At 28.5% G+C, this 24,532-nt stretch overlaps 1 protein-coding gene, 1 long non-coding RNA gene and 1 pseudogene across 2 annotated transcripts; 1 reads left to right on the top strand and 2 right to left on the bottom strand.

The window, feature by feature from the left end:
• Window positions 1–2,659: 2,659 nt before the first annotated feature.
• On the top strand, window positions 2,660–4,398 carry LOC149497746 (uncharacterized). The gene is made up of 2 exons (XR_016320138.1): window positions 2,660–3,264; window positions 4,124–4,398. It is a non-coding gene; the product is annotated as an uncharacterized LOC149497746 (long non-coding RNA).
• Window positions 4,399–8,904: 4,506 nt separating this feature from the next.
• Window positions 8,905–14,622, bottom strand: LOC149497745 (serine carboxypeptidase-like 40; annotated as a pseudogene).
• Window positions 14,623–23,488: 8,866 nt separating this feature from the next.
• On the bottom strand, window positions 23,489–24,190 carry C/VIF2 (cell wall / vacuolar inhibitor of fructosidase 2). Its single transcript, XM_089718753.1, has one exon. It carries the CDS (start codon window positions 24,106–24,108, stop codon window positions 23,551–23,553), a length of 558 nt encoding a protein of 185 aa, XP_089574879.1. The 5' UTR covers window positions 24,109–24,190; the 3' UTR covers window positions 23,489–23,550.
• Window positions 24,191–24,532: the final 342 nt, after the last annotated feature.

The following is a 24,532-nucleotide window of genomic DNA, read 5'->3' as shown; positions in this document are numbered from 1 at the left end:
CGATTTTACTTTTAAATTTAAAAATTGAACTTATTTGATTTTTATAAATTAATAATTGATTTAATTTAACATGATTGGCTCTTTATTCTTTTTTATTCTATACTAAGAACACTCAGATCAAACTTTTTCAACACTTATGAATATAAATTTAAAATTTATAAAAATATCACTTTGTGTAATATAATAAATTTATAAACATGCATTATAACTTTAATTTTTTCAATATGAAAAATGTATAGGCTTCATAAGCGAGAACCCAATAATTAACACATATTTATTTTTCTTTGTTGAAGGAGATTACATTGTTGGCCACAAAATAGGGGTAGTCCTCCCCTTTAAATGACATTCATAAAATTGGTGATAATTTTTGTGGTATAGGGAATTCGAACTCGAGATCTCTTACTACATATATCTTTATAAGAAGTAGAAAGATCAGTCAGATTACACGCTCTCTTTATATCTATTATTTTCTGACATTTTATTTATTTTGAAATTTCAGTTCTGATATTTTTTAAGATGCCCCTTCAGACAAAACAATAGGCCCATCTAGCACCAAAACCTCCTGCCCATAGACAAATATAATTTAAGATTAAGCCACCACCTAAACATGCATACGAGGCTCTTTAATGCACCATCAGTTTTTAAATTGAATCTGACGGAGATATACTGTTAACCATGCAAATGTTTTTTTGTAATATTTCTTTGTACAATTATTTTTATGTATTTAATTAGATATTTACATTAAATGAATAAATTTTTTAGTATATTTTATAATAATAGTGTTAGTACATTTTGTATGTATCTAACTGGACCCAGTAGATAATGATTGTTTTATACTGACTATTAAAATGTATTATCTAGGATATTAGAAATTAGATTTATACTCTTAATCTTGATTTGATTAGTATGAGCAAATATGCATTTCTTTGTGCTTTAATTCATTAAAAAGTGAGTTTCATTTATCGGAACAATAATTTTCGGTGAATTGGCAAAGGTAATTTGTATTTGTGAAATATTAATTAACGATAAAATCTACGTCTCTGTTTAAAGAATGATGATGCGCTTTAAGTAAGCTTATAAGGTTTTATTGTGTAAATCCTGCAAGAGGATTTTTAATTCGACGCATGAAATAAATTTAGCGACAACCTCAAAGAGTAAAATTGTTATTTAAATAAATTGTCAGTGATTTATTTTATTTGACAAGCGTCTGTAATCTTTACATGGGAAATATAAATCAGTTAAATTAATAAGGAGTTCAATTGTGAATTTTTAGTGGAATAATTTATAATTAATTATAATAAGAATATATTGGTCCTGTATGGATTCTTATAGTTTGTAGCCTTATTAATTTATTCATGTGGTCCCTATTGTACCTTAATTATTTGGATCATACGTGAGTTATGTATTTTACATAATTAATAGATTAATTTTTTAATTAAAATTTTATTTATTAATGTTTTAATTAAAAAATGGATAATTTGTTTTATTTAAAATATCAACAGCGTGGGTAACAGAACGATTAATCTTATCGTTTGCTTCCCATGTGGGTAAGAGATATTGTTGGTTTTTGAATACACGCTAGAGATAGTAGAGTATTCAGAGCGTACTTTGTTTTTCTGCCCACTCAGAAAAATGTGAATCAAAGAATTAATTAAGGACACATAGTAGAGAGTTGCAGGGTGACTTGAAGATATCTGGAAAGAACACCAGTGAGTCGAATCTGCAATACAACAGATTAGTTCTTGTGTGATTTGTATGTGGTTTGCTTTCGTACTTGTTTCGATTTTGAATAGTTTCTGTTGTATATTTTCCGGCTCCCATTAGGACCGACACCAGAAAGAAAGCCTGTTAAAATTTAAGCTACTTTTCCTCTTATTAACCATTTGAGAACTCTTGGAGATTAAAATATCTTCTAATTTTTAAAATTTCAAATAATTTTATTTGCTTCTATTTAGCTAATTAACTTTTTCTTAATGTAATTTTGTGGATTCAAAGAAAATTGAGTTGAAAGAACTTAAAAAATAAAAAATTATGAAGCTTAATTTAGAACCATGGAATTGCATAAAGATGATGTCACTTTCCATTTCTAGAATTTAGATAATGTTTATGTTTATTTAAAACTTATAGAAAATGTTATGGAGTTTAACTTAGATCCTATGAAGTTACATAAAGATGATGCTACTCATCCTTTTCAGAAATTAGATTCAAATAGTGTTTAATTAGAATTTTTGTATTATTTGCAAGAGTTTCAATTTTATGGTTATATTAATTATTTTATTTAGATTTTTTTTCGCTTTGAATCTTAAAAAACTAGTATATTTTGTTCACAAATTTGTATTTTTAACCATGTTAAATAGTTTTAGTTTCATGTTCGTATTCTCGTATTTGACACATTTAATAGATAAGTTGTGCTCGTGAATATTAGTTCATATTATCACTGACATAACATATCAATCCATTTTGATATTGAGTTGTGTAAATTCAGTAAAATATAATATATTAATAGATCAAGTTTAGTAGAAGCTAGGGTTTAGAGGATTTGATGGAGAAAAATTGTGTTAGATTTCTTATCGAATGATAATTTGTGCAAGTAAATGATATTGATTTATATATAGTGATGTTGAACTAATCTGACTATAAGTTTGTTGTCATTGTTTCCACATAATTTATGGTTCCGTATGACTGAATAAATATAGTTGTTAGTCTAACTGTTTCCAAACTTAAGCTTTGTGTAACCGAAGGGCCGAATGCCAAATACTTAGTCCGCCCCCCTCCCCCACCCCCAAAATGGGCTAGGCAAAGAGACCAAGCCGATCTTGGACAAGAGATGTGAGAAATTAGGATAAGAAAGGTTCTTTGTGAGGATGCCAACAATCTGAGATTTTGAGGGAATATGGTTTGTCTGAAGGAATCCGTTTTGTATCTGGTACGAACGATGTGGAAATCGATGTCGATATGCTTTATGTGTTCGTGGAAAATTAGATTTTGGGCTACGTAGTCTGCGGCTTGATTGTCATAACAAAGTTGGATTTGGAGAGGAAGAAAGATCTGGAGATCGCGAAGTAGAAAAAAAATCCATTAGAGATCACTATTTGTATTCGCCATACTTCTATACTCCACTTCTACTGTAGAATGACTTACAATTGGATATTTCTTTGTTTTCCAGGAGATCAAGGACTGGCCAAGGAAAATGCAATAGCCATTTAAGGATCATCTCGTCATTGTCAGGCAAACCCATCATGACTTTCGAACCTTGGACTAAAGGTTTTTGAGCAGTTTTAGACCCTTTTAGTCTAGTATCTTTAAGAAGGTCTGAGATGAATTTCCTTTGTGATAGGAATAAGCCAGTAGATGATTTGGTTATTTCGAGTCCGAGAAAGTAACGAGTTGGTTCTAAATATAAGATATGTTATTCATTAGGCCTTGTGATTAGGATGTCGTTGACATTGACCAATAGAGATAGGAAAGTGTTACCAGAACCCATTGTAAAAGGACCAATGGTCATTCGATAATTGTTAAATCCATAATGAACCAAAGTAGTTGTGAGTTCTTTATTCCATTGATGTCCTACCTGTTTGAAGCCATAGATGAGTTTGCAGACCTGCCCCTTTGTAGCTTTAGAATAACCCTCTAGAGGAATCATACAGATATCCTCATCAAAGTAACCGTAAAGGTGAGCATTGTTTATGTCAAGCTGATGAAGTGGCTAGGCTTTAGCTACTACCGAGGCTAATATAATTCTAACAGTAACTAGTTTAGCAACTGGTGAAAAGCTATTAGTATAGTCAGACCTAACATTTGATTAAAACCCTTAGCTACTAGTCTAGCCTTGTGCCTGTCAACAGTCCCATCAGGTTTGCACTTAATTCTATAGATCCATTTGCACCCAATAAGTTTTTTTGGTTTAACTAAGTCAATCAATTCCTAAGTGTCATTGGGTTATAGAGCTTCAAGCTCATTTTACGTAGCTTTCAACCAATTATCATCTGTCTTTACATGTAAATATGATATGGGTTCATGGATTTCAGATATGTTATGTTGATATGTAAGATAAGCAGCAGAATAAGAACAATTTAATAGTAATGCTAATGAAGTATTTAAAAATTCTTTTTGTGTATTTCAGGTGATGATGATGCATTAACATGGAAAGTGATTGTGGCTACAAAATTTATGAGCCAAGATGGTTTATGTGGTATTTGATTACTCATCCTTATATTTATGAGTTGAGGCATACATAAGGGTGGTAAGGATGAAGGTAATATATCTAATATTTGTGTATTTAGTGTTGCTTCTTAAGAAATATTTGAGGTGTTTGTGGTTTATGAAGTTGCACGTGAATTTGGTATTTGTAAATGTTGAATAAAAGTGTTTGTATGAACTGTTTGATTGATTGGTCTATATTGGTGCATAGGATTGCCTATATTGTTTACAAATTCTGTTCCATTATTTGCTCTTATCTTCTTGATTTTCTGTTGAAATTGAGTCTTTATGAGGTTAATGTAACGGTTAACTACACTATAGACTTGAGTCTTATGTGAAACCATGTAAACCCAAGTGTAAATGTTATAATCCTCAATTATAGTCACCATGTATTTAGCCCCATTTATTAATGTGACAGAACGCGGTCCCCAAATATCCATATATATTAATTGAGAAGATTTATCTATGTAACTAGTGCTACGTGGGAAACACAGTCTTTATTACTTAAACAATGGGCATATAAGACAATCATGAAAATCTGAATTTAAATGGGATAACTGCGGTACATATTTGAGTCTCAAATTTGAGATATGTCCTAATCTGTTATGCCAAACAATATTCAGATGTGTGCTATGGTTTGTACAACCATTATTTGTGATACAATCAAAATCTGAAAGTAATGAAATAGTGGGTCTAGGCTGTATAAGAAACGATGTATGACTTCAATGATATAGACCTCTTTCAACTTCTCCAATGGCAACTACATCATCAATTTGCAAATCCTAGAAAATGCAATGATTAGGTAGTGTTTTGATTGAAATTTTATTAACTTTGGCTAAGGTATTTACTGAAATGAGGTTGCATGTAAAACGTAGTAAGTATAGAACATTATACAATGTTAAATTTTTATGTAAAATCACATTTTCTATGTGTGTGACTAGCTTCAAACTGCCATCTGGTAACCTTACTAATTTTGGTTTGTATAACTTGTGTATTGTGTTAAAAAGATGCATGTTGTATGTCACGTGGTTAGTGGCATCTGTATCTACAATCCAATCATCTTTCCCATTTATATCGTCTAGTGAAATGAAAAGTGAAGTTTCAGTCACAAAAGTCAACAAATTGGAACCATTAATTATTGGCTTTGAATTCATGAATGCTTCTTGGATTGAATCTAAAATTGTATTTCCCTAATGCTAATTATATAAGAAGTTTCTCCCTTCATCCACTCCATCTCAAAGAGTAACTACGACAAATTTAGTCACATTTTCATATTCCAATTTAAAACTTCCTTTTTTTTTTTTTTTTTTTTTGATTATTCTCAAAGGAGAAGATTTTTCTTTTTACCATATATATGGTTCAATTCTTTTGAAGTCATTGGATCATTTTCCTTCTTTCAAAAGTTTCTCCCTTCATCTACTCCGTTCCAAAGAGTAACTAGGACAAATTCAGTCACGTTTTCATGTTCCAATTGAACATTGATTCGCTTTTCAACTGCTGAGTGACAATTGCTCCATCTATTAAGAACTATGAAGAAAGGACGCAGGGGGCCTTTCTTATTATAAAAGGGGTATTCATTTCTCTTATGTGTGCTATATTATTGTGTCCTATTTATGAAGGAGTGATCCTTGATGTCTTTGGTATAGAAATGTATGACTAGATTATTGTTCTTGGATTCCTTTCCCTTTGATTGCCTTTATAACTTCTTGTTGAACAAGCTTTGTGATGCCTATCATTAAATTCACCATAGGAACCAGTCATCTCCGTTTGCACTGATGTCCTGGGCATTTGCCTATGCATTTTTTTGCTTCAGTTCATAATACCATTCAGGAAATCCATAGCTTAAAGCAACTATCTCTTGAGTGACCTCATGCTTTACAATAATCACAGAATATGTCTTCCTTTCTCTCGTTGAAGGTTTCCATATCTCTGTTATGTTTTCTTTGAAAGTTTCATGTGTTCTTTTGGGCCAAATATATATATAAATATGTCCCTAAACTTTTTTGTAAAAAAAACCCCACGTCATCCCGAAATTTGCGAGCTCTTGTAGTTGTCAATTTCGTTCTATTTAAATACCTCAAAGCCCCAAGTGAAAATCACTCTCCTAAGGAGTGTGAAGTATAAAAAAAGGCTTAAATGGCAATTTAACTAATAAAAAATAAAAAAAATAAAATTAAAAGGCCTTTTTTGAACTTTAACATTCTTTCCTTCTCCAATCTACCCACCACCTGCACCATATTTTCAAATGTTCTCTGCAACGATATCCACTTCACCAAATTATTCAATCGAGTGCATTCAAATAAAACATGCTAATTGATTTATTATTCGTTGAATCTTAATATGAAAATTGACCTGAAAAATTTCTCTAAATTTGCAAGTTCTCATTGAAAAAATAAGCTGTATAATCAAAAGCTATAGCACTATGCTTCAAATGCAGAAAATTGCAGGAGGAAGAACAAGCTTCTTATAGAACAAGAATCGTGTAGGATTTTATTTTGTCCACCTTCATCATTTTAAAAAAATCTTTGTACATTAATATTTTACAAATAATAAAATTAAAGAAAAAGTTTTCTCATATCAAAGAAAAACTATCCTGATTAACTCATCTTGCTGATTAACTCAAAAGAATTCAAGAGGTGGAAAGCGATGATAATATCAAAAAAATTAAGAAAATAGAAATAAGACAAACACAAACTGATGAAAATAATAAACTGCTGCTGGAATTAACTCATCTTGCTTGCCTTCCCTACTCTATCAATTAACTATGATTTGTACACAAATGCCCTTATATGAGTCCTTTTCGATCTCGATTTGGTGTTGCATGAATCCTTGACCATATGATCGAATTCAGCAAGAATAGTTAAGAGATATAAAGGAACAAGAGAGAGACAGAGATCGAGAGAAAAAGAGTCGTGAAAAAGATAACAGAGAGAGATGAGAGGAAAAAGAAAATTAAAACATGACCTTAGAGGTTCTGAAAAGGGAAACCAAACCCCAGATCAAAAACTCTCCTCATACATCATAATAGAATCCTCATCCAACAGCTTGGTTACCCTTATATTCTCTAAAGGTCTAAACAGTTTGTACTCGGGTGTAATATTTTACATAAAACATATATCCAAATAGCTCGCCTTCATCAATATCAGATGGCACATCAACAATCCTTCCAACTTTTGGCTTCTCCCACTCCCGAATCGATACCTTCAATATTCTCATCACTAGACTGAACAATTAACACTTGAACATCTTCATCACTTGAGAAACCCATGATCGCAAACCAACGAAAAGAGAGAAAAGAAAACAAACATAGAAATATAAAGACTTACTTGGATAGATAAGTTAAAGGGAGAGTGAGAAGTTTTAGAGACAGATGCTCTGATGTTCAAGAAATGAAGAGTGAGGCAAAATGAGATGAGGAAGGGGCCTTATATAGGCAAGGTGAGGTACTAAAGAGTCACCACATTAAATGAAACAACTCCAAAAGTATCCCTCGACTGACGAACCAACGCTTCGTTATCCCTGAAACAAAGCTCTCCATTTTTTGACACCTCTCAAAAAGGCACAATGAAACCTCGAAAAAAAAAAAGAAAGAAATGAGATGATAATAAATAATCACTATATTTGGACATAAAATGATCAAATAACTAATGACAGACTACTGTTAACATACAATAATAAAGTACATAAAAAAAATAATATAAAAAGATATTACACTCCTAAATAAATTCTAATTGATAGATAAACTAGGATTATTACTATCTTTATTCAACTATAATTATCTCTTTATCAATATAAATATTCTCAATTAAGCCAAAAAAGGGTTAATTTTCAATTTACTACACCGTCAATTTCTAAGAGCTTAGCACTTTGAATGACAACAATTTATCAATCAAACAGGAAAAGGAAAATGAAGTACAAAATTCACACATTTTGAAGAAAATCCAATAAGTTGTCTTCTATTTGAAAAAGAAACAGACTAAAAGACAAGAATATTGAAGATTTGCATGAAAGAACATTTTATACGTATTATGGTGACTTGAGAGACAAAAACGAGTTTTTATTTTGTTTGTTTGCAGTGGAAAGATACAAAATGGAAATTGACTTTTTCGAAACAAATATAGAGAAGTTTAGCTAAAATTTATATTCTCATATCACATGTTTGTGATTTTTCTTATATCAAAATTAAATGAAAAGACGACAAAAAAAAAAAAAAAAAAAAATTTAAGATCATTGCTAAGGATTACCGTATATTGATTTTTTTTATCAAAATATAACTGAGTCATTAAGTTATATTCAAATTAACACATAATAATTATGATGCTTCTTATTTATGTTTTCATCTCACAATTATGTTATTCTTTTAAAAAATTGATTAGAAGCTTTTTCAATGAAATATATTAACTTTTAGATGGAAAGAGCTCATTTTTAGACAACAGGATCCGTTAGTAACATGAAATATAAATTAGATATATCGTAGTTATTTCTTTTTTCCTTAAATATTTCATATAAAAATAACCAAATTAGTACCATAATAATGATTAAGATCATCGCTAAATAAGGATTATCCAAAGCACAAATCATTCACACGATATAAAGATAATTTTGCATTTACTAGAATAATAAATCCTGTAAACTTAACCCTAATAAGTTGGCAAACACAATAAAATTCTAATAGAAGTAATAAAATTTAGTTATATAGATTAATTATGAACTCTTTGGAAGAGGTTTTCCAGCAAGAAAGTGTTGAATAAGAGACAGTGCTCTTGCAGGTTGATAGGCAGGCACTTCATGTCCAGCTCCTCTCACAGTAGCAAAAGTCAAGTCTCCTCTGTAAACCTCAGTATATCCACTAACCTGAAATTAACATCAATAGCCAAAAAAAAAAAAAAAGGAAAAAAAACTCAATTTCTTCCTTACAATTTTGAGATATATAAATATACACATATATCCGATAATAATAGTGACAGAGTCAGAAATTGAAGTTAGAGAGCTAAAAACAAGTTCAAGAGCTATTAAGACGAAATTGAAAAAAATTTACTATTATAATGATCAAATAAAAAAAATTTTTAATATTTTATGAGTGATTTTTTTTTCAAAAAAAAAAAATTTGTTAGGGGAGCGGGCGGGGCCACCCCTGGACCCAGTAGCTCCGTCAATGCATAATAAGATGGTTGATTAATTAATTATACTAATTTAATAATTAATTACCTCCCCATTAAGATACCAAGGATGCCATTCAGTTAGAATAGGAAGTTTCAGCTTTGCGAGTGAGAATTGAGTCGAAGTAACAGGTACTCTTCCGTCTACATCACCACTGCATTCCATTGAAACATAATATTTGCATCAGTTATGCAACCAATTACATAATCTCTTGGAAAAAGCACCCACACAAAATTAAGAAAAAGGGTTTCATTTTGGTTTACAAGGAAGAAGGTTATCCTTATCTTTTTTTTTTTTTTTTTTTTTTTTTTTTTTTTTTTTTTTTTTTTTTTGTTCATAGGAGAGAAATAATTTTAAATTCGATGATAACAGTGAGCTAAGTGTGCACCGGGAGTATCCTCTATCTGAAAGGTAAAGACTAGTCTTTTTGAGGCACCACCAGTTGTTGAAGTGGGGATTTCTTCCAAGTGAATTTTTTCCATACACAAAGCCCTAGATCGAACCCGAGATGCCTAAGACATAATTTAATTAGCTATCATTATTATCTCTTTTCTCTCTGTTAATTAGGATTCTAAATGAAATTGAGTGGTTACAAGTTAATTAATGTTTTGGTAGCTACCCAAGAGGTGGACTCTTTCCTAAGTGTTTGGTAGACATTCTCATTCCTCATTGAAATATAGAAGACTTTTTGAAAGTAATTTAGGTCCCATGCATCCGCAAGTAGCTAGAATTCACCAAGAAACTACATAATGATTATGATGTTAATGATTTGATTTTTTTTTTTAAATTATTATTATTATTATTTAATGAGACTTACCTATATACCAGGATTCTTAGTCCATCCCCCAAGATTTCCTGTAGTAAGGGAATAATGGATGAGGGGCTATCTGTCCACCCAATAATGACATCACTACATAAATCCCAGTCATGATCAAGCTTAGTGATATTGGCATGCATAGCTTCTTGGACATCAGCCCTATTGAAATAACCATACACATAATACTCACTGCATGGATCAAAATTAGTCACCTGCAAAACAACACAAACCAAAGAATTAATTGTTAATTGAGTATATATACTCTTCCCAAGATAGTTCACTTTTTTTTTTTTTTTTTTTTCTTTCACACAGATTAAGAAATGGAAGTTATTATATTTTAGTAGACAATTTTAGTATTATTCTACTTTAATAGCAACAAATGAATATTTTACCTTATTTCATTTTAAAGTCTCATTTAGAATTTTGAGAGTGTATTAATTTTTTTTTTCAATTTTATCTATATTTATTAGATGTTTTATAGCAAAATCAGTGGATTATTAATTTTAAAAAGGATAATTTAGACATTTTATTGTTTATTTTAGAAAATCGATGTGTTCAAATAATTTTCTTAATTCTTGTGAAATGATCAAATGTTATTACTTCCTCTGTTCCATAATACTTGTCATATTTAGAATTTCAGATCTCTTAAGAAAACCAATAAATTTGTCTAAGTTAGGAACAAATTATTTTCTTAAATGTGACAAGTATTCTGGAACGGAGGTAGTATTAAAGTGAAAAGGAGAGAGTATAACTTTTTTATTATATCCATCTTAAATAACACATGAGCAATTATTGTATTGAAATAATAAAAACCATATTGATTATATAAAATGCTAAATGTAAATTGCGATTAATGAAAATGACCAACATTTATGATTTTTTAAAATTTAAGAGGAAGAGAAAAAAAAAAAAAAAGGAATAGAGCTACTTATTAAATAACATATGAATTTCAAGTAAATGTGACTTGGGAAAAGTAAAGATTATTGAAAATAAGTAAAACTTAATAAGGACATAATATACCATTTAAAGATTAAATATAATATAAAAAAAAAAAGTAAAAAATGAACTATATTTTAGGACAGAACAAAATGGAAAAATAGATTATTTTTTTAGAACGGAAAGAGTATAATATAACCAATATACTTGAAATTTCAATAGTAAATTAGGAAATATTGTGTTAATCAACTTACTGAAGCCCTCTTGGGGTGAGTTGTGAGATTTCCACCAAAGCATAAAGGGGCATAAATGTTATAAATATCAAGGAAAAGGGCATCATTGTCAGCCTTGTCAGTAGCTGCACTGCAATTTGTGGATGGATTCTTGATATATTTAGGTGAGAAATTACAGTATTTTTTTTATATTCTCCATTGTTTCTGGTGAAGTTAAAGCATGGGTTGCATAGAAATCATACATCCCTGTATAATCTGTTTCATCATTGATCACTGCATTTCCAATCTGCATGTTCACAAACAAACAAATGGTTAATTTATTTATATTTGGACCAAAATTTTTCATAAATTAATTTTATTTTCCATGGGATACTATATAAAAGAAATATTTTATAAACGATATATTACATGCCTATTAAATGGTGGCCCAGCAAGGGCAATAAAAAGCCATTTTTAGAATCTGTTCGGTTAAATTAACTATTTTGATAGCTATTAGTTGTTTTAATAGGGTTTAGCCGTTAACTGTTTCAGTATTTTTTCACAAAGCATTAAAAGTTAAATGTTACATTGGTTAACTTTTTATAAAACGCTATCTTAATCTTTAAAAATCAATTCAAATACTATATTACGGAACACTGTAAAAACATAACGTTTAGGATTTTAAAGTTAAAAGTTACTTAAGAAGTTGTTGCCAAATACAGCCTTGGTAGAAATTAAAAGTTTAGAGGTTGACTGGGAACTCAAAACCTTCTCTGGTCTTTGAAGGTGGTGGCTACTAGACTACGACTTGTTGACTAGTTTAATTTTACATAACAGATAATTCAATGATGAAACTATTTGAATTCTGATATAAAAGGTAATGATTCATTATTTAATATGACTTTTCTTTTAAAATTTTCGAAGGATCGCTTACTTAGGAAAAAGCTAATAACTCATAATTGAGATTAGTTATGCACCAAAAAAAGGAAAGACAAAGAAAGAGAGAAGGCACATACTGCAATTCCTTTGAGGTTGATAATGGTTCTATTGGCCTTTTTGTTATGATAAAGAATGGTATTTGCAAGTTGAGGCACATAATGCCCTCCATAGCTCTCTCCAGCAATGTAGAAATCTCTGTCTTTATATTCAGGAAATCTCTCAAGCCATTTTACCAAAAATAAATAATTATCTGCTGCTGTTGTTTTATCACCACAATTACTATAATCTGATGTCCTGTTAGAGTATGAAAAACCTACTCCAGCAGGAGACTCCAGAAACAGAACATTTGCAGCTGAAAAAAAGAAATTACAAAAACAAAAAATTACTCCAATTTTATTGAAAAATGTGCAAGAAAAATAATTATTGACACGGCTAGGTCAAGCGGACTATGAGTTCTAATTTAGACTATGTTCGGCAATAACCCTTCACGTAGCATTCTCTGTTATTTATTCGGTGATAAAGCAGATTTTAAAAGAATTGAATGGCATTCATACTAATGTAGATTTAAAAAAAAACTCATACTGGTGTTTAGATTTTAAAAGAACGGGTTATAAAATATTACTCTATTTAATATTTGATGAAATACTAATAAAATATCTAACAACTATTAAAATAGCTAAGCGCTACGAAAACAACTAATTTTACCGAACAGAGTCTTAAAAAAGAGAATGAGACCAAATAGGCCAAATTTTTATAAAAATATGACATTTTTCGAATTTAGGTTCGGTCATGCACAAAATAGTTTTCAACTTTTCAATAGTCTTATACATAGCAAGTTATTTTTAAGCTTTAAGGAATTACCATTATTCCACGAAAATTTGTTCTTGTAAAGCGTGTTGCCATCACTGTATACTCGGAATGGTCCAAGCTCTTGCATTAATCCATAAGCCAAAGATGAACAACCAGGGCCTGTAAAAATGTTAAATTAATTAATTAATGTTTTCATTATCCCATGAGTCAACAAAGAGTTTTCTACAGTGCGAATCGAATTCAAATAAGGCGGATCAAAATTAGTAGACCAATAAATTTCGAATATTAGATGATTAAAATAAAAAGATAAAAAAAGTTTACTGTCTAAGGTGATAACATATATATAATTATCGTGCTTTTGTTGGACCTTTTATGATTACCTGATAATAATTTTAATGAAATAATATGTAATTTGTCAGTAATTAATTATTAGTAATTTATTGTTGAAATAATAGAAATAATAAAAAACAAAATTATTCTAAAAGAAAAATGAAACTTACTTCATGGAATGTTAAAGAGCCCCTCCCATTCAAAAATTGAAAAATGTTATTTGACCCAATTTTTTTATTAGAGACACGTCATCCTCCCACAGAATAAAAGATTATTTTTAAAAATTATATAAAAAGATATGCAATGATAGTAAGTGTGAAAATAAAATTTAGAAGATAAAAATCAATTGATCAATATAATTGAGTGAAATAATATATCAGGGAAAGTAATTCAATTGAATATGTGAGAACTAATATCATAAAAGATTCAAATAAAACTTAATGAATTTAACTAATAATAATAATAATATAATAGCTAAGCTACATAATTATAATAAAATTAAAATCTCTCTTTAAATTACATATATGTGGGACAAAATTTTTAATTTTTCATACAATTTATATTTAATCATTCATTAATGATAATTTCAATTGACATAACTAATTAAAAATAAAAAATATTGGAAAAATAGAAACAAAATACAAAAATTAAGATACCTTGACTCAGTTTATTGAAGGAAAAAGAAATCTATTGCAATTTAATGAATTTTCACCAATAATTATAATTAAAACAAAAAAAAATATTATTTTCAGGACAAAAGAAAATTTAGAACACAGAATAACATGAAATATATATTACCAAAAACAAAGAAAAGGTTAAAGAAAAGAAGTTCGGAAAAGAAAGAATTGCTGAATTATAAGTACCTCCATTTAGCCATAGAAGGAGAGGCAAAGACTTCTTAGAATATTCATTAGCTTCAGCAAAATAATAATAGAAGGCTCTTCCAGCTAATTTATCCACAGTAACATAACCTCCATATTGTGAAAACTCAACTTGAGGTTGTCCAGGCAATCTTTTGATCCTATCTTTTTCTTTAGCTTCTCCATCTTCTTGAATTATTATAGTACTAGTAGAGTCAATTGTCTTGAAAAGGCCTGTGTCCATATCAGAATTTGCATCAATCTTGGATTTATAAAGATTGCCAAGAACTTCTTTTTGCCTCTTGCTATGGCTCCGAGATATAAAATAAGAAAAAATTAAAAAGCAAAAAAGAAGCAAATATGAGGTTTTTCCCATTGTATTAGAAGGATTTGGGATTTAGGGTTTCATCAATCTTAATTATGTGTTTATATATATGTGTGATGGTGTCAGAGCGTTTAGGAAGGATTGTCTTTTATGGTTTCCTAATTTTGCATGTGAATCCAATGTATTTACTCCCTTTTTCTTTTTCTTTTTTTAATTAATATTAAGGGAAAAACCAGTGTATTATTATCATGACTAATACTAAGAAAGAAATCAATTTATGTCAATTGTGAGACACAACCATCAATTCTCCATTAGTTGTAATTGTTAAGGAATATAATCTTCTCCGTTATTCTCTTTTTATAGTCTTTCCTTTCTTACTTTAGTTTCCTTACGAGTTAGGATTTGTAGGAGTCACTCCTGTATATAATACTACTGCTTGTAACCTTATTAAGCAATACATATCAATACAACATACTACTCTTTTCACCACTGTTGACATTGTATCAGAGCCTTTAATTTTTTTTTTCTCTATTTTATTGTTCTTTCACAATGACTACTATCTACACTTAATGAATCCTTTCCTCCTCCTATTAATACTTTTTCTGCCATCCGTACCTTTAGTATAAAGCTTAATATCAAAAATTATTTTGCCTGAAAAATCCAATTTCTTCCCTTGCTCAATTATCAAAATCTAACTGGGTTTGTTAAGAAGAAAAATAAGAAGCAATAAGAGATTGTTGTTAAGGTTCAACCCTAGCATGCCAAGTGAGACTGTCTCGTCTCGTCCTCCGCCACGGGCAATCGAGGACAATCATGCTACAAAAAGGTGAAGCATACATATTCTGACAAGGATTCTCCTAGTGACTCTCCTTTTCTGGAGGGCTTGTTTCATGATAAACTTCTTCATGAGGCAGTAACAGCGATGGAGGAGGATATGGAGGCCTTTGACAAAATTTAGTTCTCTCTGAACAATATTATAGTCACTCGCAAACCTGGTTTTATCCCGATGATTACCGTTTCGGAGAATCTTCAAAAGGCACTGGCGGAAAGATGGTCGCAGTCTATTATAGTTAAATTATGGGGGAAATGCATAGGTTATATAAACTTGTGCAATAAGATACAACTATTATGGAACCCTAATGGCGTTAAGGTTCTTGATATAGGTTTTGATCTTTTCCTCGTGCAGTTTGAACGTGAATAAGGACTACCTCCATGCCTTAATGGGTGGCCTTTGGACAATGGGTAGCTACCTCCTTGTCCAACCTTGGAGTCTTGACTTTAAAGTTGGTAACTTTGCGATGGACAAAGCCCTAGTATGGGTACGCTTACCAGGACTACCCTTACATCTATATCACAAGGTGTTACGAGCAATAGCAGATGTTATCGGCCAAGTTGTGAAAGTTGATTATAACACAGAAGACACACTTAGGGGGAAATTTGCTATGGTGGCTTTATGGGTTGATGTTATTGGCTGAAGGGTCAAGTTCTAATCTCGGAATTTTGATGATCAATACAAAACAAATAAATTTAAATTATCTTTGTGCTAATATTATTTTATGCAGAATTCTTATGGAAAGAAATCGTACTCTGCCAAAAACAGAAAGGGTTAAGGTTAACTAGAACATTTGGAAAATCTAGTGGGATAAAGGGTAAATCTAGGTATTGATCTATTGCCTTGTGCTGTTGGTTTGTCTCTTACCCTTGAAAAGAGATAATATAGTTGAGGATCTCAATATGAGTATTGGGGAGTGGATGTAGGCGAGTTAGTACCGAACCACTATAAATCACTGTATTGATCTTTTAATTCCTGAAGTTTGCTTGATACTGCTTTTATTACACTTCTGTTTATATTTTAGAAATGTTAAAATTGTTAATGATTCAAATGTTCTAAAAACTGGAATAAGTCTTATCTTCTCTGAATATTAGAACTCTGGAATTCTGATAAGTGAATATACCAAGTTCTAATTGTTCTTCTATTCACAGTATATTTCACTGCTTGAATTTCTAATTTATTTTCTAAACTTTATGAGGAAGTTCTAATTATAATAGCTTTCCAACATAAAGTAGTTCTGGTACTTGATTAAGGCTTTGTGAAGCAGTTCTAAATTCAATAACTGTCTTTTACACAGTCTTATATGATTTTCTAAACTTTATGAGGAAGTTCTAATTTCAATAGCTTTCCTTCATAAAGAAGTTCTACTATTGAATAAGTCATTTTGAAGCAGTTCTAATCAATAGCTGCACTTTGCATAGACTTTCTATCTTTTATGAATAGAACATTGTGAGGTGATTCTAATCTATAATCTATTCTCACGAGTTCTGTATTTTTCCGCTGCACTTAGAATTCTATATTTTGTTTTAAATTCTAAAAGATTTTTAGAAAACCCAATTCACCCCCCTTTTGAGTTGTGTCATACATATATGGGACTCACAGAAGAGAGTAAATAGAAAGTATTTTTGTGAACTCTTGTACAAAGCTCATTTTGCTGCAATGAAATTATATTGTTGTTCATTCTCTTTCTTTCCATATTTCTTCAATTTTGTAATTTTTCTCCTCTAAGGCTTACCCTTGTCAAGGTAATGATCAACTTCATGTTGGTGATGGACATGACTTCACCACCATTGACAGTAATATACATACTACTGTTCGTAACCTTATTAAGCAATACATATCAATACAACATACTACTCTTTTCACCAACACTGATAGAAAAAAAATAATAAAACAAGCGCCAAGAGATAATAATGTGAGGAAAAAAAATATAAATATCATATCGAAGATATCTACACAACGGTGATATAATGGAGAAAAAATCCCCACTTTATCAGGAATTTAGGGGGCCAACAATCTTTATTTCTCTTGTTTCAATGTTTTAGCAATTCAATGATAGTTTAGATCTTTATAATTCTGCTTCTCTTTGAAAATTTTAAATATATAAAATAAATCAAGAAATGACATTATAATGTGTGAAGAGGATACAAATGATTGAGCTACAATCAAACCCTACTAAATTTTTGCAAATTAATAATTATATCAATAACATCAATCAAGAAAAGCAAATGGAAAGTGCTTAGTTTTATCAAGAAGATGCTTTAAGTGAGTTTTACTCATTTCCTTTTTCCAATGAAACATATTTTGTTTTGGAAATTCTAATAATTTCCTCTTTGTATGTCTTATGTCACTATTTCAATATAGCAATCAACAATAAATGAAGTTGCAATCACTATTTAGTGTCTAGGATTTAGTGAATAAACACACTACTAAGTACCTTAGTTCTCAAATTTTAATTACATATTTCCTACTGCGAAATGATAAAAATGTCTTTAATAATAAAACATGGTGAGTATTAATTCAAAATAACTGAAAGAACCAATCAAACTTGGTCTCTATTCCTTTAGTAGAGAAAATTGCTATTTTTGGTTCAATTTTTATTTTATATAATGCTTGACCGAATTTATTTTATGCTCAAAATAATTAAATGGAGTCAGAATAATTGAATTGAAATCAAACAAAATTAAATTAATTTGATTTGATTTATATGTTATTGGATCCAGTTTTAGCTAACTATATTTATCTTATTTTAATTATCGGTTAGTTCAGTATAGAACCAAACGACGTAACAATTTATGCCAATGGATCAAAATATCCCGAACTTTACATACTTTCAATTTTTTTTTATATAAATTTTACTCTAATTTCGACTTTTGTAGTAATAGCACCCTCAATTAAAATTAAGGATGAAATTATAAATACAAAAATATTTAAGTATTTTTTAAAATAATAATAAGAATAAAATTTTAAATTTTCTTTGAACATTAAATTATATTCAAATGTAGCAGGTAATACATATATAGATTTAGAAATATGATATTTGAGATATGCAATTAAAATAATTAAGAAGTTAGTAATTTATTTTTTATATTGAATGAATAATAATTTGTCTATGTTATCAATCCAAAAAAATTATTACAATTAGGAATTTTCTTCCTTAAAATATAGATCACATAAAACAAAAGACGTAATAAAAAATTTTACCATGCTAGGAATTTTTTTTAAGCAATATAAATTTATGTCATTAAATTATTAATAGGCATATTTATTTCAAAAATTAATGTTTAATATGTGTATCATTATTTGTTTAGATTGCTATTGTTTTCAAATTTTTGTTTTTAAAATTTTATTAAATTTACATGAAGATTTAAAAATGATGGTAAATTTTTTTTATTTGTAATTTCATTCTTAATTGAAATTGAAGGTGTTATTATTATAAATGATCGAAATTGGAATAAAATTGACAAAAAGTTAAAATAGAGTGAAATTACAAAAATATGTAAAATTCAGAATATTCTGATATATTAGGCGTATATTTTACAATGTTCCAATTTTTGCAGATTTCAAAATCAATAATTGATACACTAAAAGGACACCATTGAAAGCAACCCATATAGAGTAGAAAAAAATTAATAAAATAACTTAACTAATTAATTAAATAAATAAATTAATACATAGAATAATATTCATTGAACATGTTGCAAATACAAATACATGAGACCATTGAAGTTGTATTTAGGTATTAGGTAGATATGAATTAGAGAAAAGAAGAAAAAAACGGTTTTACCTCTGAATTTGGGAATAAAACGGTATGTAGGAAAAAAATTCAATTTGCCCTTGAATTTAGGGGTAATATTCAATTTGCCCAAAATTCAATTTTTTTTATAATTTACTCCTGACTTTGCATCAAAAGAATAACAAGCCTAATTTTTCATAAAAAATAACTTTTTTAATATTTTTAACTAACAGAAATTATTTAAAAAGTTTAAATTTAGAGAAAAAAATATTTGAAAATATAACAATAATTATACAAAATATTATCTCATTCTTATCTTTGATTTAAAATATAACTAAACAAAATATTTGATTTAAAAAAATTATAAAATTAGGAAAATATTTGATTAAATGAATATTTGGTTTAAAAATATTTATTATTATTTTTAAAATTATTTTTTATTGTATTTGATGATTAAATCATATATTTCATTGTTTTTTAATTATATTTTGATTTAGATTAAAATTTTTAAATGAGCTTTTTATTTTTTTAGTGCAAATTCAGGGACTAAATTGTATAAAAAGTTATTTTTTAAGCAAATTAAAAATTACTTTCAAGTTTAAGGGCGAATTGAGCTTCATTCTTAGATTTTACATACTTCTAACAATGTGTTTGTGATTTCCCCAAGAGGGCATTCATATAAAATACTCTGGAACATTGATGTTGATTGAATGTTTATGAAATAGGCTCGTGAAATTATGAAATGAATGATGAAATTAACTTGAGTTGGGACTTGGAAAAAATTGTTTGATTGATTATACTTGAACTGGGTTTGCAACGTATATATATATATATATATATACACTAGCATTATACCCATGCTATGCGTGGTTTTAATATATAATTTTTATTAATTTTAAATTTTTTCAATTATAATATTATTAATAATTTTCATTATTGCAATATATTGGTGCAATTTTATTTGAATTTGTTGCTCTATTTGTCTAGAATATGTATTTTTCTTTTTTTTATAAATTTAAAATAAAATGTATTATAAAATTCTCATTGTGGAAAACATATTCTAGCTATAGTTGTTTAAAAACTAATTTTAAAGTATTTTTATATATATCATATTATTCATCATATTTATTAAGCGGTTTATTGTACAAAATGTTTATTTAAATAAATTAATTTTAAATGACTTCAATAGAAATCAAAATATTTAGTCTTGTTTAATCAAAATTTTTTTATTAATTTTTATTATTAATAATTTTAAATGATGATAAATATATTGATAATAAATAATTATTTATTATATAATGATTGTGATAATTATTTATATAAATTAATTACAACTAATAGAAAAGTAAAAGATGCGATCCTATTTGGTTCTATAGTTATATATTTGTGCATGCATAGATAATTTAATAAATTTTTATGTCTCAATTTTTATTAAATTGATTTGTAGATAAATAACTTTAGAATTTGCAATGTTTAAATTTAATTTAATAAATATAGTTAAAAAAATTTTAATTGTAATCATGATAATAAACCATTTTTAAAAAATATAAAATAATAATAATACTGTTACAAAATAAAATATTCTATTTAATTTTATTTATTTATATAGTCAGAAAATGACTATTTTTGTGCTAATTATTTATTTAATCTTTTATTAAGTTAAATGATTATTATTTCTTACTATAGTATTGATTATTATGTCTTAGCCTTTGCATTTATTTATAAATTAATTTCAACAATAAGAAATTAAAACAAAACAATTAATATACCATAATTACAAATTTTCAAAACAGTTTGTAATCCTTGGAATCTTGTGTGGCATAACTAACTATTTTAATCCTACGTGGCACTACTAAATTTTTTGCAATCCTACATAGCACTCTCTAGGGTAATAATTAATATAATATCATAATTATAAATTTTTAAAGCATTTTGGAATCCTATGTGGTGTAACTTAACTTTTCTAATCTTACATAGCACTATAATTTTTCTAGTTTTGACACTACATAGCAATTTCAATTGACACTTTCTATAGAAAAGATGCATGCTTTATATATATTTTTCGTATTGAACTTACTTTATGAATACCCTTGTCGAGCTTAATGAATAATAAATAGTGTCATAGACTTTCTACAAGTCTTGCTGGCCTTTAATTTACTTGAGCTCTAGCGCGATCCAGCCAATGTAACGGATTGTAATATTATATTATATATTAAATAAGGTATATATTGAGTATGATAATGATATAATATCTTTAAAGACTTTAGTTTTATTGGTTGAAAAATAAATATAATTTAATTTTGACCGATTGTAATTATATTATATAACGTGCATATAAAATACGATAAAAATATAATATATTTAATTATTATTTTTAATAAATTTAATCGGCTTGGTTGAGGGCATCTAGGTTGCTCATGAGGGGACCAAAGGTAGGACTCCAACTCTAATTTCGTTTAAAACCAACCTTCCCTACGCCTAACTGGAAATTGCATTCTCTTCCGGCTTATTATTTGATTGGTTATAATTACTTCCTAAATAAATTATCCTAAAAAGAATATAAGTAATTTTATTATTATTTATTAAGAATTATATTATAAGGTTCATTTTATGATATAAAATGGAAACAGAACTCACTAGAAATATATATAAGATATAAAATTATGATATAACATATTATATTAGCAAACTATATAATATATTGAAAAATTTTTTAAAAAAAAAAGCAACTGTAAATTAATATTATTTTTTCAACTAATAAAATTAAAATCTTTAATAATACTTTATCAATCTACAAACTTAATATGAACATTTTTTTGGCAAAACAATGTCTCCTCATAGTCACTTTTATATATATCTAAAAGATTACCTATTTAACTTCCTAATTAATAATAAAATAAAACTTATCTTTGGCTTTACTTTCTTTTCTTTTTAATCTTTTTTTTTTGCTTTAATAAATTTAGATTTATTTTTTCTATAATAGATCTGTCGTTTTTTATTTTGTTATTGTTGGTTGTCGCTATATTTAGAGTTTTTTTTTTGTCTCTTATTTGTGAGATTTTATTACTAAATAAAACTATGATATTTGATTTTATTTGGTTAGAGACTTTAGATTTTGATTTGTAAGTGTAGATCTTCAATCGATAGAGCATGGTAGTGCAACATGTTCCTCCATTAATGTTATTGATGCATACCAGCAGAAATTCATCTGTAATTGTCATATACTGCAAATTATGAGTTATTATTTTGATGTCCAAATCAATTAACGGATTAGTTGCTGCTATGGACATTTATATCTTTTATCAAGATCAACTCCCGGAAAGATCTAATATTATATTTTTAGTTTTAGTTTCATCATTTAAAAGAATACGAATTCATTTGTTTCGTTAAAAGATCAACAAACTCTATTAGTTACTAATAGTAAAATTCTATGTTTGGTCTATATGTTTATTTGTAATTTTTGATATTATTATCAATGAATTGCATTTTAAAAAAATAAAATAAAACTTTTATTTTGATAATAATAATAATAATAATAATAATAATAATAATAATAAAACAGTCAGAAAAAAAAACCATAGATAAGCGCTTTAGTTAAGTTCAATTATTGAATATAATTTGGTTTTTTTCTCCTTTTCACCTTCACAAGACAAGGGAGATGAAGGAAAATCAGTTGATTCCCATGTTGCTAGCCCAAAAAGCTCTGAGGAAGCCCAAAGCATTTCAATAATTTTCATTAAATTTAGTGGCGGAACAAAAATTTATTTTTCTGGGCCGATATATAATTTTTTTTAAAAGGAGTTAAAGATATAAATAAATTCAACCTTATGAATTGATTTATATATATATATATATAGAAAAATTCAGAAAAAAAGTGGGGTCAATGGAGCCCTCTTTTTATATAGTGAAAATTTTCTTGAATAAAGAAATTTTTCGTGGATGATCAAATTATATAGTATATTTTTTTTATTATTCACTGAAAGACGAAATGTCAGAAATAATATAATAGTAGAGATAACTCTTTCGCAAATTTACCGATCGATGAAAATTCTTTCGTCTAGAAGATTTAAATTCAAGATTTCACACTCATCACATTTTAAAGAAAATAAAAAGACAAACCAGACTATATTTGATACGCAATCATCTAAATCATTTTTTAGAAAAGTAATCTGCTCTTCAAAAGCACTTTTCAAATATGCAAAATACATGGTGAAGGTTTGCTTTTCCTAAAATGAATACTCTTTTAACCCATAATTTCATAATGCAACTGAAAAGACAGTGCTTAGCTAAAAGTAAAAGCAAAGTTAAATCTAATAATGACCAACCAATGATTAATAATAATTAACTATAAGTATTTTTTTTCTTCATTAAAAATAGCTAACAGTAGACACAATTATCGATCAACAAGCTGATCGATAATACCCAAAACGACACCACAAATATGCTTTAAACCTTGCTCTCTGTGAGCAATCTCCGGCGGATATGCTAATCCGGCGTACCTTCTAAACGCATTATGACAAGAATTTGGATAATCAGCTGCGGCCATAACGTGCATATAAGCGTAGTCATAAGATTCCATAACCAAATCTTGAACAGAAACTTGCAGAGAATCCCCAGCAAAAGTGTACTTATCTGAGCACTCTTTTAGTACCTTCTTCAAGATCGTGTCATTTGTAGTGCTACTGCCAAGCAATTGAGATGACAAATAAGACGATGTGGCTGTGGCATTAGCCACTCCAACTCCAATCATGATTAGGGCGAGTCCTTTTGTGTCTGCTTTTGCACTTGTAGCGTTGGATTTGAGAGATGAAACACAGAGGTCATAGTATTTGGTGTTTTTGCATGTGTTTTGGATCAAACCCATGTCTCCGGTGACAAAAATTAGTGGTTGGTGAAGTAGTTGTTGTGGGAATGCCAGGAAGAGAAGGAGCAAGAAAATGGTAGAGCCCATTATAGAGGGAGAGAGAGTTCTAGTCTTTGCTTTCTTTTGTGGAGAGAAAGTGAGAGTTGAATGAGATTTTAAAGAAATGAAGCTAAGTATTATTATAAGAAAAGAGGTCAATAATGTGAACTTTCTTATCTAATAGGTCTTTGACTTAATGCACCAGTTCTCATTACTTTATTTAACATTAATGGACAATGTAGCAAGTAGCTTTTCTCTTCCAATAGTTAATATAGTTATTAGGGAATGTGAGAAAGGATTTACAACCAATAGACACAAATAATTCACTGGAGGCTGAGATAAGGTGGACTCCGCAAATCTATCCTGTATAAGTAATTATTAATAAGAAAAATTTATCTAAATCGGATCAATGGCCTCACTTATGAAATAAACCAATGAAATTAAGTGTTTTTATTGGAACGAGGGTATTTCT

The sequence above is a fragment of the Jatropha curcas genome, chromosome 3 (genome assembly GCF_041381405.1).
Source record: "Jatropha curcas cultivar XTBG-Jc1 chromosome 3, XTBG_Jcur_1.0, whole genome shotgun sequence".
Lineage (NCBI taxonomy): Eukaryota > Viridiplantae > Streptophyta > Magnoliopsida > Malpighiales > Euphorbiaceae > Jatropha > Jatropha curcas.
This window is presented reverse-complemented; position numbering and strand designations above follow the sequence as displayed.